The sequence below is a fragment of the Halictus rubicundus genome, chromosome 13 (assembly GCF_050948215.1).
Source record: "Halictus rubicundus isolate RS-2024b chromosome 13, iyHalRubi1_principal, whole genome shotgun sequence".
Lineage (NCBI taxonomy): Eukaryota > Metazoa > Arthropoda > Insecta > Hymenoptera > Halictidae > Halictus > Halictus rubicundus.
The window spans coordinates 7170757-7184801 of record NC_135161.1 but is presented as its reverse complement, the minus strand read 5'-3'; the positions used below and the strand labels follow the sequence as shown (position 1 = coordinate 7184801).

General features: G+C 45.4%; 2 protein-coding genes across 9 annotated transcripts in view; one reads left to right on the top strand and one right to left on the bottom strand.

The window, feature by feature from the left end:
* Positions 1–7951, top strand: part of Mv (lysosomal-trafficking regulator mauve) — a 45934-nt gene extending 37983 nt beyond the window's left edge. For all 8 annotated transcript variants that reach the window (XM_076799494.1, XM_076799495.1, XM_076799492.1 and 5 more), the window contains 9 exons: positions 1712–2149; positions 2277–2477; positions 2776–3036; positions 3204–5792; positions 5861–6047; positions 6708–6872; positions 6952–7088; positions 7167–7402; positions 7471–7951. In XM_076799494.1, coding sequence (XP_076655609.1) covers positions 1712–2149; positions 2277–2477; positions 2776–3036; positions 3204–5792; positions 5861–6047; positions 6708–6872; positions 6952–7088; positions 7167–7402; positions 7471–7951 — 4695 coding nt within the window. The remainder of the gene's footprint in view (positions 1–1711; positions 2150–2276; positions 2478–2775; positions 3037–3203; positions 5793–5860; positions 6048–6707; positions 6873–6951; positions 7089–7166; positions 7403–7470) is intronic.
* Positions 7952–7976: 25 nt separating this feature from the next.
* LOC143360545 (ankyrin repeat domain-containing protein 49) lies at positions 7977–9574 on the bottom strand. The gene is made up of 4 exons (XM_076799499.1): positions 9182–9574; positions 8834–8994; positions 8419–8755; positions 7977–8086 (listed from the first exon to the last, which is right to left on the bottom strand). Exons 1-3 carry the CDS (start codon positions 9327–9329, stop codon positions 8420–8422), a joined length of 645 nt encoding a protein of 214 aa, XP_076655614.1. The 5' UTR covers positions 9330–9574; the 3' UTR covers positions 7977–8086; position 8419.
* Between the last annotated feature and the right edge of the window lie 4471 nt (positions 9575–14045).

Genomic DNA, 14045 nt, shown 5'->3' with positions numbered 1-14045 from the left:
GATTCTACCGGAAAAAACAAGTCAATTTTGTCTGAAACATTTTTTTGTCAGATACTTCCATGATGAGATATAACAGTTTGAAGTTTCGAGTTGTAGGTACTTGAACCGCTCGGAAATAGCGTTATGGAATTATACGCGCTCGAGTCCTTTGCTTATTCGCGAAGAAATAAAATGTACTTTAAATTAAATGTTCAAAATGTCCACCACGGGCTTGTAAACATTTATTTACTCGAAACATCAAAGTTGTTCTAACATTTTTTAACATTTCGGGAGTCACTGAAGCGCAAGCGTCACGTATTCTTTGTTTCACATCCTCTTTTGTCGTCGGTGGTTCAAACATAACTTTGTCCTTTACATATCCCCATAAGAAAAAATCTAATGGTGTTAGATCGGGGGATCGAGGAGGCCATTGACGAGGTCCCCCGCGACCTATCCATTTGTTCCCAAATTTTTCGTTCAAAAATTGCCTGGTGATGATTGCAAAATGTGGAGGAGCGCCGTCTTGTTGGAACCACATTTCTCTTCTAACCTGCAGTGGCACATCTTCCAAAAGCGCAGGCAAATGATTTTTTAAGAAATCACAATAACTTGCAGATGTTACAGTTTCTTGAAAAAAATAAGGTCCAATCAGAAAATCTCCTATTAGGCCACACCAAACATTTAAAGACCATCGATGTTGAAAGGGAACACATCGCATCCAATTTGGGTTTTCCACGGCCCAATAATGCAGATTATGTCTATTTACATGCCCTGAATTCATAAAAGTGGCCTCATCGGAAAAAAGTATTTTGCACAAAAAGTCATTTTCCACAACACCCTGCAGCCACTCACAAAATCTTACGCGGTGATCGTAATCTGCTATCGAAAGCTCTTGTGATAAAACCATGTGATATGGATGATACTTTTGCCGTTTCAAAATTCGTTGAATTGATGAACGACTAATATGTGATGTTTGTGCAACTGTACGTTGACTAATGTGAGGATTTAATGTAATTGCAGCAAGAATACTAGCACTATTATTTTCATTGGTGACAGCTTTAGGTTTATTGCGAGTTTTTTTACACAATTCACCGTGCTCGCGAAGCCGCTTTTCTAAATTATGAAATGTTGCATGACATTTTTTGACCACATAACGTTCAAAAAACATCACTGCTGCAGGCCAATAATTTTTTTGGCATTCACCTAACGTTAATAACATATTCACTTCTGTGTCAAAAGTAGCCATAATCACAATGTTACTGCTTGAATAACAGCTCTAAACTGAAAACGTTTTCATAGATAAGTGAGTCAAACTCAAGAATTGTAAATATTATTGTTTGTGTTTCTTCAGGAATAAGCAAAGGACTCAAGCGCGTATAATTCCATAACGCTATTTCCGAGCGGTTCAAGTACCTACAACTCGAAACTTCAAACTGTTCTATCTCATCATGGAAGTATCTGACAAAAAAATGTTTCAGACAAAATTGACTTGTTTTTTCCGGTAGAATCTAAATATGTAACATTTTATAAGGGGTTCCATTTAAAATTACAAAGGTACCTCCCCTTCCCCGTTAAAGGGGAAGGGAGGCCACTTCACGTTTATGTAGTCAGAAAGGCACTTCAGTTCCATGCAATTTAAGACTAAGAACTTTAAAATCGATGGCATAGTTTTCGAGATATTGAGCTGTTCAGAGTTATGTGGGCTACCCTGTATAGCATATGCCTCTGGCAGGAACACTTCTTGTACGAAGAGCTGGGCGCCGTGATCGACTCGACGACGGGGACAGCGGTCGTCGAGCTGATCAGAGCACTGATGGGAGCCCCGCCGGAGGTCGCCTACCTGGTGGCCATCACCGACTTCCTGGTTCTCGTCCATCAAGCCTCGGCGACCTACATCACCCACTCGAGGCACAACATGTACTTTCTGCTGCCTACGCTCGGCGAGAAGAAGATCGTCAAGATCCCGAATCTGGTGACCACCAGTTCCTCGGAGGAGTCGATCGGGGCCACCCTGGAGAACAGCAAATTGAACAAAGGCTTGACGAACGCGCAGATACAGAAAAACAAAATGCCGAAGAGGAAGGAACGTCGCAACGGACCGTCCCAGGACACCAGCGCTGGAGAGGACTCCGGCATTGCTGCCAGCGACGGCTCCAATCCTCTCAGCAACGTAAGCACCAAACGCTCGCTGCTCTTCTACCATCCCAACGCTACTGTTCACCGCGCAGTGGTGTTTTCCCGAGCGTCGTGCGTTTGAACGACGACACGATTGTTTAACGAAAGCTTTCCTCGCACAGGAAAAATATATTACATGGCCGGACGAGAAGAAAGCTTGCCAAGGTCTGGTTTGCGAGGGACTCCTACTGCTGCTTCGGGACGCGGTTCGACTTCTACCCGACAGTCAAGTTCGCTCGTTGCTGAAGCACGTTCTGAGGGCCGAGCTGCTGCTGGTGCTAGCGAACAACCCCGATGCTAGAGTTCGCACGGCACTAATCAAGGTACCTGTCCCTCAGGTTCCCGTCATCTTTTGCTATCCATAGCTGCACGTGTCTGGCGCTGAATTCTGAAGGGGTTGATCAACGAGTGCACAATTGTCTTGCAACAGTTACAGAGCAATGAGAGCTAGTCGTCAATATTAAAAAACTAAAAGTCACAAAGCTTCAGATATCAATTGTGCTACAAATAGTAGAACAACAAGATTACTTGGGACTTGTGTCAAATTGGCACGAGCTTTGGCAGTGCTGTCTCAAGAATGAAAGTACTCACGCTATACCTGTAACAACGATTTTTCTGCAGGTGCTGCGAGCCTACTTCCAACGCGCTAGCGACGAAGAGAGCAACAAGTTCTTCAAGCAGAGGTATTCCATGCACCTGGCGAATCAGATATCACTGTACCCTGGTAGCGAGCCGCTGTTCGTGGCTCTGAAGAACCTAGCGTTGAGAGGGCCGACGGAAGTCGCGTTGCCATCGTTGATGGCCATCGTCGCGAAAGGTGCCGTCGGCGAGCCGAACATGGCCAGACAAGTGGTGTCGTTCATCACCGACTTGATCGCGAGGGTGAGTCGACGGAAAGTCTCCGGCAGTGTCATTCCCCACTGTCATTCCCCAAGGCTCCACCCACTCGGCCACCCATAGCACAGTTATACACCATCCACACCCAGCACTAAGTCTCCGGCAGTGTTTGAAGCTAACAATAAAACAAGAGTCATCTGTTAACATTTCAGATGAACGTTCTGAGAAAGCTGCTGGAACAGGGGCTGATCGAGTCGCTGGTGCAAGCGTTGGTCGGCGGTGCGCACAAAGCCGGCTCGACGTCCCTCCACCGTGACATCCACGTGCTGCTGGTTGCTATCGCGTCGAAGCTGTTGAAGTCTCCGGGTAGCCATCAGATGCAGGCGGTCCTGGATCTCCATTCGATCCTGAACCACGTGGAGTTGAAGGAGAAGACGCACGGCGCGAAGAACAAGAGCTCGGTGGTGAGGGACGCGCAAGTCGCCCTCTTCGACGGCGAGTTAGACGTCCTGATGGCGAAAGTCTCGAGCCAGTCGGGCTTCCGGTTGCGTAGCACCGCGTCGTACCTGGCCTCTGCGTCGCACATCGCTTCGGTGTTCACGACGTCGAGCGACCAGAGCGACCACGGCTCCAGATCGTCGAGCTTCACGAGCTTGCACGGTCAATCGTCGATGGGTACGTTGCGCGAGCCGGGCCAGGGTGAACTTCTGGACAGGTTTCGGGTGGTTTTGACGCGCGCGGTCGAGTTCGTGACGGTGGCGGACGAGTCGCCGTCCGCGAACGAGCTGCAATTGACCAAGAGGTTGTTCTCGATCCTGCTGCACGGCCTCTGTAACCCGCTCGATAAGAGGAACCACTGGAGCAGCGGATGGTCGACGCTGAGGAAGTACACGGCGAAGGTAATGGTGTGGCTGTTGGCGCCCCATCAGAGCAACAACACGAGGATATTCGTAGTGAGATCGATATTGGACGAGGCGATGGCCCAGGACATTCTCACCTCTCTGCTGGTAGTGCATCCGCAGGTGGAGCAGAAGTTCACCGTGTTCTTCTGGGACCTGTTGCAAAGGCGGAACGAGATGCCCAGCGCGGACGCGACGATCTGCACCGAGTTCTGGGAGGTGTTGTACCTGTGGGACCTGGCGAAAGGCATGGAGGAGGCCAGCCCCGGGGTATGGAACGAGGAGCTGGCGTTGCTGAGACGCGAGCTGATGAGGGACCGGGACATTTGGATCGACAACAATCTGCCGGCGATACAGAGGATCGGGAACAGGTTCGACGCGATCGCGAAACAGCTGACGGAGAGCGCGATGACGATCACGCGGACGGTCGTCGAGGAGCAGAACCTCGAACGGAAAGTATTAATGGAAAGACTGAAGCACTCGAGGGCGATGGAGGCGCAGGCGGTCGCCAAGTGGAGAGACCTTGCCAGACGTTTGACGCACGAGAGAGCCGCCTGGCACTTTGAGAAGAGCTACCAGAGGAGCTGGGAGCTGGACCCCACCGAAGGACCGGCCAGAGTCCGGATACGACTGCAACGGTGCCATCTGAACATCGACAAGAGGTTCTTCATGGCCGGTCACCAGGAGAAACTGGAAGCGGCGGAGATCGAAGCGCCGTTGTCCTATCTGTTCATGACCGATCGCCAAGACGCGAACGCCTCGGCGTTGATCGAGCGGTTGCACACCAGCGAGAGGATACGGAAGATGTCCCAGGCGAAGGTGGTCACGCCCAGAGCCGAGCTTGCCGGCGAAGTCCTAATCGGCGAGACATGCCTCTACTTCGTACCTGACAACCCCGACGTGCCTTTACACACCGACATAGCTCTGGGTGGTCTCGACCTTGCCATGGTGGGCGGAACAGCCTGGCGTCTCGAGGACATCAGGGAACTCCACCGGAGACGGTACCAGCTGCAGGAGAGGGCGATCGAGATATTCCTGATCACCGGCAGAACTTATCTGCTGGCGTTCAACTCGTCGAAGCAGAGGGACGAGTTCGCGACCGAATTGAACAATTGCAATCTACCGAGGCGTGTACCCGGCGACGACCTCAGCGAAGCGATCACGCTCTGGCGAAGCGGAGCGTTGACCAACTGGGAGTACATCACGTGCCTGAACAAGCTCGCCGGTCGATCGTACAACGACCTGATGCAGTACCCGGTGTTCCCGTTCGTGCTGGCCGATTACACCAGCGAGAAGATCGACCTGAACAATCCAAAGATCTACCGGAACTTCAGCCGGCCGATGGCTGTGCAGGATAAGAAGAACGAGCAGCACTACATCAACAATTACAACTACCTGAAACAGGCGTTGTCCGAGGGTCTCAATCTGATCGCGTTGAACCAGGAGCCGTTCCATTACGGGTCGCATTACAGCAATTCCGGCACGGTGCTGCATTTTCTGGTGAGACTGCCGCCGTTCACCAGCATGTTCCTCTGCTACCAAGACGACAACTTCGACATACCCGATCGAACGTTCCACGCGCTTGCCACCACCTGGAGACTGACCAGCTGCGACTCCACCACCGACGTCAAGGAACTGATACCAGAGTTCTTCTACCTGCCGGAGTTCCTCTTGAACTACGAGGGATTCAACTTCGGGGTCCGACAGAACGGCAACAGGGTGGGCGACGTTGAGCTGCCGAAATGGTGCGGCGGCGACGCGAGGCTCTTCGTTCTTGCTCACAGGGCAGCGTTGGAGGCGGACCTCGTCAGAGAGGTGTTGCCGTATTGGATCGACCTGGTGTTCGGGTTCAGGCAAACCGGGAAACCAGCCGTCGAGGCGATCAATGTCTTCCATCCAGCGGTAAGTCTTGCGACGAAGACGAGTTAGAAGCACCGAGGACTCACGGATCTCGGCGAAATTTCTTTCAGACCTACTACGGATTCAACGTCGAGCAAATAGCGGACCCCTTGGTGCGACAAGCGTGGGAGACCATGGTGCGAACTTATGGTCAAACGCCGGCGCAATTGTTCACCACCGCTCACCTGCTGCCGCTCCAGAACATCAGCGCCACCATGCTACACACGTCGTTGCCCCAAGTGATCGAGGGTGTCGACGGTGAGCTCTACAACTCTTTTTTTTTTTTTTTTTTTTTTTCGTGGGAAAATGCTTTACGCATACCCCGACTCCCTGGGGGGAGTCGGGGTTATGTGGGACTGCCCTTGGGGGAAATCCCCAAAGGCTACCCACTAAAAACCCACGCCCACCTAAGCTAAAGGGAAGGTGCCTGGATCACGCGAGTACTCAACAGTACACCTCCCAGCTATCATCATACCCCGGGGGAGGGGTTAACCTCCCCCACTGCCTACACTATAAGACCCCGGGCGGAGGGGCCCGCCCGATGTCCCCATCCCTGGAGCCTTCGAATTGAGCTTCCCGAGCCCCAGCTCGGTCCACCCACAGCTCCCGGAGTCTTCGTGCCCCGCTCGGAGCCGGTGTCCCGAAGGAACCAGCCCCGGCCGAGGCAGGAAGACGCCGTCACCGGAAGGAAGGGCCGTCGGAGGCGCGATCCGGCACGCCCCGACCCTTCCTCACCCAATACCCCCCACGGATCCCCCTCCCCAATCGGGGAGGGACGGACCGACACCCTGATAAATTCTCATTGTTATTCCATCTAATAATCAATTAGATTAGTAGAGTGGCTTCATAAACATTTTGGTGTATACGGCAACTGTTTGCATAAGAGTTAACGAAATTGTTCTTGTAAAATTCTTGCAGGGATCAAATGGGGAAACTATGTGGGCGCGCCCGGAAACGAACCGGTCCTTTGTTGGAAGCATAAGCACAGAGCGCCGTTAGCGAGCTTGGTTCCTCTAATGACGGGAGACGTCTTCGGACTGCCCAGCTACACCACCCTTCTGCTCGGCTACACCAAAGAGAAAAGTATGGCTGGTTTCACCCAGACTTTGCTCGACGCATGGGTTAGAAATGATTAGTGATTTGCGAACAAATTTGATTCCAGGCGCGAGCATGTTGAGCGGTACTTCGGTATTGGGGGCTGCTCTGGTGTCCTGGAGCGGCACGGATGGGATCGCAAGACTCAAATGCAAGAAGGAACAACCGCCAAAACCGTTGATCAAATCTTCGGGTCTCGACCCGGTGAGCAATATACAGTTGAACATGATTCGGTCTCGTGCCAGATCTGGTGACATTAAAACGTTCCCTCTTCTATTTTAGATCACTATATTGGGATCAGCGCCAGATTGTGGGCAACTGTGGGCCGGCCACCTGTCCGGAAGAGTGACGGTGCACACGTACACCGTCGTGACAGGTAAAATTGATTTCAGTTCGGCGCCACCGTGCGTACTGTTGGCTCACAGGAGCAGAATCACGACGGTGTCGCTCTCGCGGGCATTCAGCATTTCGGTGACCGGTGACGCGATCGGGGTCATCGTCATCTGGGATTTGAACAGGTAAGAAATATGAATGAGTGACTCAGAAATTCAGCCGGGAGATATACTGACATCAGCTCCTTTTCCAGTTTAACGTACGTAAGGTCGATATCCTGCGAGGAGAATTATCCTATTCGTCTACTGGCGATCAGCGAGACTCTCGGTGATATAGCGGTCACTTACGAGACCAGTAAGACAGCGGAGAACCCGTCTTCCAGCCAGTCGGAACTGAAAGTATTCACCATAAACGCGAGACCGGTCGGCTCCGTATTGTCCAGGAGAAAGATGACGTCCCTTTGCTATAGCAATGCGCCCGAGGGAGTGTCCGTGAACGTAATAGCGACAGGATTGGACAACGGTGTGATAAGATTGTGGAGCAGTTGGGACTTGAGATTAGTTCGGGAAATTCTGAATGGTATCAAGGGCTGTGGAGCGGTGATCGCGATCGCGTGGGCATTAGATCAGCATCATTTGTACGCGGTCACCGAGGACTCGACAGTTTTGATATGGGAGGGTTCGAAACGTCTGAGCAACGGTACCCCGAAGTTCGTCAACTTGACGACCCTCTAATTTGTAAATAAAACAAAACCAAAATGCCTTTCGAATCCATCGACGTAGCTTAAGAACTTTTATTTTATATAGCATCTCGAACATTCATTTCTACCAATAAGCTTTTTTCCAATCGATTTGCCATCGCGTTTCCACCTATAGAACGAACGAATGTCACGTTAAAGTATTATTTTTATCGATATGTTCATTGAAATTCTATTTTTCGTTATATATTTCTAGGAACGCGTTCGCATCGACGTTTTTATATTTTGTTGTATCGAAGAACATATAATGCACTTACTAAGGAGTTAGGTACATGTTGTGTTATGAATGTATTTATAAATGGAACGATAATACACTGAACATATACAGTTCCATCGAACTGTTACACATTCATAAATTTTTTATGTTCACAACATTCACGACGTTTGTATATAAGAATACCAAATAAATTTGTAAAACATGAAATTAGAATTGGGTGCACTTACTTCAGATTACGTTTAAGCAGTCCTCGACAATCTCGAACATGGGATAGTACTTTCCTGTCCTTCTAGCAATTTGCTCTGCAGTGTCACCGCTCGAATTGACCAACCGGGGATTGATATCCGGGTGCAGAAGAAGAAGCTGCAGCGAACAAGAATTGTGAGAGCTAGCCGAGACCAAATGCAGAGGAGTCTGATCCCCCTTGCTTTTGGCATTTATGTCCGCTCCGTTTGCAATTAAAACCATGGCGCATTCGACGTTGTTCCAACAACAAGCCGAATGCAGGGGTTGCCAGTCGTCCATGGTTTTAGAATCTATTTTCGCGCCAGCCTGTAGCAGGTACTGTAGCAAATAAAACATAAAACATTAAAAGACTAACATGGATTTTGACAAGTGCAAAAGAAACACAAGAACCTCTACCTCCACAACTTGCACATGATTGCCATAGCAAGCTCTATGGAGCGGAGTGTAACCGTCGTCATCCGTGCTTTCTAACAATTCCCGATTTTTCTGTATCAACGTTCGTATTTTCTCGAGATCGCCTTTCTCGGCTGCGTGGAGAATTTCATTCTCGTCGACCCCTAAAAATAAGAAGCAATCCTAAGCACGAATGTCATAATTAGACCGCCGACCTTTATACAAAATGAAAATTGTCTGCATCACTTTGTCCGAAGCAGGAGAGAGTGAGAAAGAGAGAGAGGGAGAAACATGTTACATTTTTTAATAATTTTGACAAATTAGAAGTAATACGTCACTTTCGTTCCTAACCTCTCGCATTCCGCGCAACTTCCACTCCGTCATCGTCATCCTCCCATCCGCTAACTTGCATACGCTCGCTCCGAGGCTCGCTTAAAATTTTATCGCGAATTTGTTCCAGACTCATCGGCTTGTCAGTTTCTTCATCGGACGACCACATTTTGACTCGTAAAATACGAAATTAAACAACCGTTCCAGGAACGTCGTGTTATCATGGTTCTTTGTGCCTACATATATATGTATGTATTTAGGATTGTTGCCATTTGTCATCCTCGTCGGGGTTACCCCGGATTAGTCCTAGCGATTTCTATTAGCGCCCGCCAAAATGATTTATGATCATAAATAGTACGCATCGGCAATTTGTTAACATGCTGATCGCGGCCAAAGACTTGAATTTTAATTAAATGCTCGAATACACATGTTGACTCGACAGCCCTAATACGCCGGTCGTTTCCGTGCATCGGAGGAGCCGCGTATGCGATTGAAAGTATTTGAAAGACAAATTATGAAATTAGTAGTTTCGGACGAGACCCGAGAGATACTTCTTATTCTCGATTGTTTTGCGAATATTAAGTTACGACGGCTGTCAATTGATTCAACGTGTAAGGTCATTTACGATTCCGGCGTACACTGTGCGATTCAAATGCAACGTTCGGCGAGAACCACAGATTTCGTCTAAATCTGTAACCTCGCCAGTAACTGTCTAAATTTTATCTGCACCACTGATTCCCTTGGAAGCATTTAGTCAAGCGGTAAACAGGCTCTACGGTGCAGCAAAGGGTCGAATATCGATGAGATTCATACTAATGCAGGCAAGGCAAAAGGTAATAATTTTTCTAATTCTGTAATTTTTTTATCAAACTTTTACCATCGTATTCGCCTTGTTTTTCTATTTCAAATGACACCAAACACGATTCAATTCTACGTGTGATACGATTCTAATTACTCGTGTAATAGGCGATCAATATTTCAGGCGCGGAAGATGTCGCCAGATGTCGCCGAATGGAAAAGAGAGAGACGCGGAGAGTCGAATCGTCGAACGGCAGTCCCTCCTTCTCTTTTAATCCCTCTCCTTCTCTACGTTCGGCACACCACAAAAAATGTAGCATCCCTACTAGAACTGTCGCTCGACAGACCCGACGATACGAAAGTTACGGGCAGATTACTGTGATTATTTATTGTTAAAATAACTTAGTAAATAAATAAATTTTCACAATATGTTTCTAAATTCATTATTTGAATTATTTCAATAATTTATTGTTCAAATAACTGTTTAGACAATGTACACGTATTTACATAATTAATATAGGAATACATTTCTATAGAGTATAAAAATTTATAATCTACGGAAATTTTTATAATCTATACAGTAAAGATTCGAGTTTTGTTACTTTTTCGGTTCTTCAGAGTGACAAATCCGGGGAACGTCGGACATTTCTCGCCGACGCACAGTGATCCAAATCGAGAAATTCAGTGACTTTTGGCCCGAAAATGAACTTTCATGTATCGATACCTGATCAATGAACATTGCTTCCCAAATGTCCATAGACCTCGGAAATGGAGAAATTAGTACAATTTATTAAATATTGTAGTTGTAATAAATATTGAAAGTTGGACATTTTAAGAAGAGTATTTTTCACGAGAAAAATTGCTTCACTTTGATGCGATGCCCTGACGTTCCTATTTAATATTTTCTCGCGCTTTTTTTTTTTAAATTAAAGAGCAGATTTTTGCGATAAGAAATCGTGTCTTACATTATTAATTAGTCTGCACAATGTATTAAAAGTTAATGCTGGACTAAATGGAGAAAATTAAAAAAAATTTTTATATTCGGTAAGAGATATCTTTAAAGTCCCAGGAAGTCCCAGTTTCTAACAAATTGGACTATTTTCAGTACACCTTCCTCTATATGATGGTATAAAAATTATTTCCGCACTCTTCCGCCTTTGCAAATTATAGCAGTTTAAAACTGACAATGTTACGATTATGATTGGTATCCCATGCCTGCTTCAGTCCATAAGTTATTAATGCATGGTGCAGATGTAATAAAACACGCATTATTACCAATCGGACAATTATCGGAGGAGGCTCAAGAAACACGTCACAAAGACTTTAAACAATTTAAATACAAACATACAAGAAAATCAGACAGAATATTAACAAATGAAGATGTATTTTATAGACTTTTATTGACATCGGACCCGCACATGTCAGCAATGCGAGTGAAATCATGTAAGAAAAGAATACAAAATTTAGAACCAGAAGCTGAATTATTAATAATTAAATAATAGAAAAGGCAGGCTTTGAAATGGATGGACTATAAAAAATAATGCTAGACAAAACCATTTGAGAATGAAGACTGACAAAGTATAAACAAATGTTATTTTTTCATATTTCATGTTATTATTAGTATATTATAAAACCATCATTGCTATCACATTTTTATCACAAAAGATTTACAAAAATGTTACTAAATTATTTTATATTATATACAATATTACAAATATTATCAATTATTATAAAAAATATCTTTTGACACAGTTATGTGACGTTTTTACCTTACCCGACTCCTCAAATTTACATTTTTCCCAATTCATTAAACATTGCATGTGTGAAACAAATATAAAATACACACTTAGAAAGAAAAAATGGTTTGGAAGATTGTATTTAAACAATTTTTTTTTAGTGAAAAATATCAATGAAAATGAATAAGAAATTATTGTTTAACAAATTTAAAAAATATTAATTTTTCTTTAGTTCAAATTGACTATTTTTTTTAATGAATTTTAGTGCAAATTTCATCCCGATAACTCTTATGGTACAAAAGTTATAACAAAAAGTCACTGAATTTCTCGATTTGGACCACTGTGCGGCGTCCCAGGTGGTGACGGCGAAACTCGAGAACCGTCGCGGCCACAACATTGTCGCGTATATCGGTGTGAGGCTAGAAGACCACTACTAATCCAATTACAAAACTTCTTTATTTTTCATTATTTTTTTATGAAACTTTTACCAACATATTCGTGGCATTTTTCCGATTAAAATGACACCAAATATGATATAATTCCGATGATATTTACCTGTATAATGAACGATGAAAGTTACTTCCCATAACAATTACATTAACGAAAAATTAGTGTAAATGTGATCCGAATTATAACGCGTTTGGTATCATTTTAATCAGAATAATGCCACGAATACATTGGTGAAAGTCTCATAAAAAAATAATTAATAATAAAGAAGTTACATTTTTCATTTAAAGGCCTGCGCTCACGCGAGCTTTGATCTTTTCCGAACGCTTCGACTCGTCGCGTCTCTTTCTTCCTCATACGCTGTCCTTCTCTGTGTTCGAAACTTTTAATGCTTGTTACACAAGTAAATATCATCGGAATTATATCATATTTGGTGTCATTTTAATCGGAAAAATGCCACGAATATGTTGGTAAAAGTTTCATAAAAAAATAATGAAAAATAAAGAAGTTTTGTAATTGGATTAGTAGTGGTCTTCTAGCCTCACACCGATATACGCGACAATGTTGTGGCCGCGTCGCGCCGGTTCTCGAGTGGTGTGAGGTGTCCGGGTGACAATAGCTGGGAACGTCGGGAGTGACAAAACTCGAATCTTCACTGTAGAAATGTGTTTCTATATTCATTATGTAAATACTTGTACATTCTTTAAATAATTATTTTAACAATGAAATATTGAAATAACAATTCAAATAATGAATATAGAAAAAAATTGTAACAATTTATTTATTTAACCCTTTGCGGTCCTATGTCGAGTGTGACTCGACATCGCTTTTCGCTCTGACACGTCCTATGTCGAGTGTGACTCGACATCGCTTTTCGTTTTGACGCGTCTTATGTCGAGTGTGGCTCGACATCGCTTTGTGTTCTGCCGCATCGTATGTCGAGCGTTGCTGGACATCGCTTTGTGTTCTGCCGCGTCCTGTATCAAGTTTCACACGAATATGTCTCAATTTTAATCTAAATGAGATAAGATAAGAGCTACAGTGTAGCAAATCTGAAATAGGCCATGCGTCTTGAACTTAAGAGCTTAGCTTTAGTCTTTTCAAACCCACCGTGGCGTACAGTTCGAAATATCACGAACGAAATGTCACGTCAGTTTTTATATATCTACTAATTCATAAGTACGTTACGTTAGTAAGGTCATAAATGTTTTCCAAAGTAAACGCTACCAAGCGAATAAGTGACTGGTGAAATCTGTGCGGACTGGCTGGTACGCACCGGCTGGCACGCACTTGCGAATCCAGCGCGGACCTGCTGGAACGAAACGGTGGAGAGCGCTCAGTCCGCAAAGGGTTAAACAATTATTTCATCAGTGAACTATCGAAATGATAATTCAAATAATAAATATATTATCTTAACAATAAATTATTGAAATAATTCAGATGGTGAATATAGAAACAAATTATGAAAATTTATTCCTTTTATCGGTTAACTGGAAACGAATCGAAGGTTCGAAGTTTGGAAGTGTCGAAGCTTCGGAAAAGTAACAGCCCTACTGTGGAAACCCGCTGGTAACTCTGTATCGATGCAATAATTTTTTTTTATGACTTCAGCCCCGATACTCATCGGACAGATGTTAATCATTAGCTTGCCTTTCGTGACATTTATCCAGGATCTCGTTTTCCCACTCCCCCACAAACATACCTCTCTGCTCCCCCCCACACTACCCACGCACATCCTGGACCCCCTCTACCGGTTGCACTCCCGCTATCATTTCAACTCCCTCTCCGATTCACTCCTTCTCCTTTCGTTCACTCCCCGTCCCCACTCATCCACGCGTCGATTCCCTCCACTCATCCACTCTCCCAATCCAATCCTCCCCCACGCCTTCCTCTCCCACTATTTC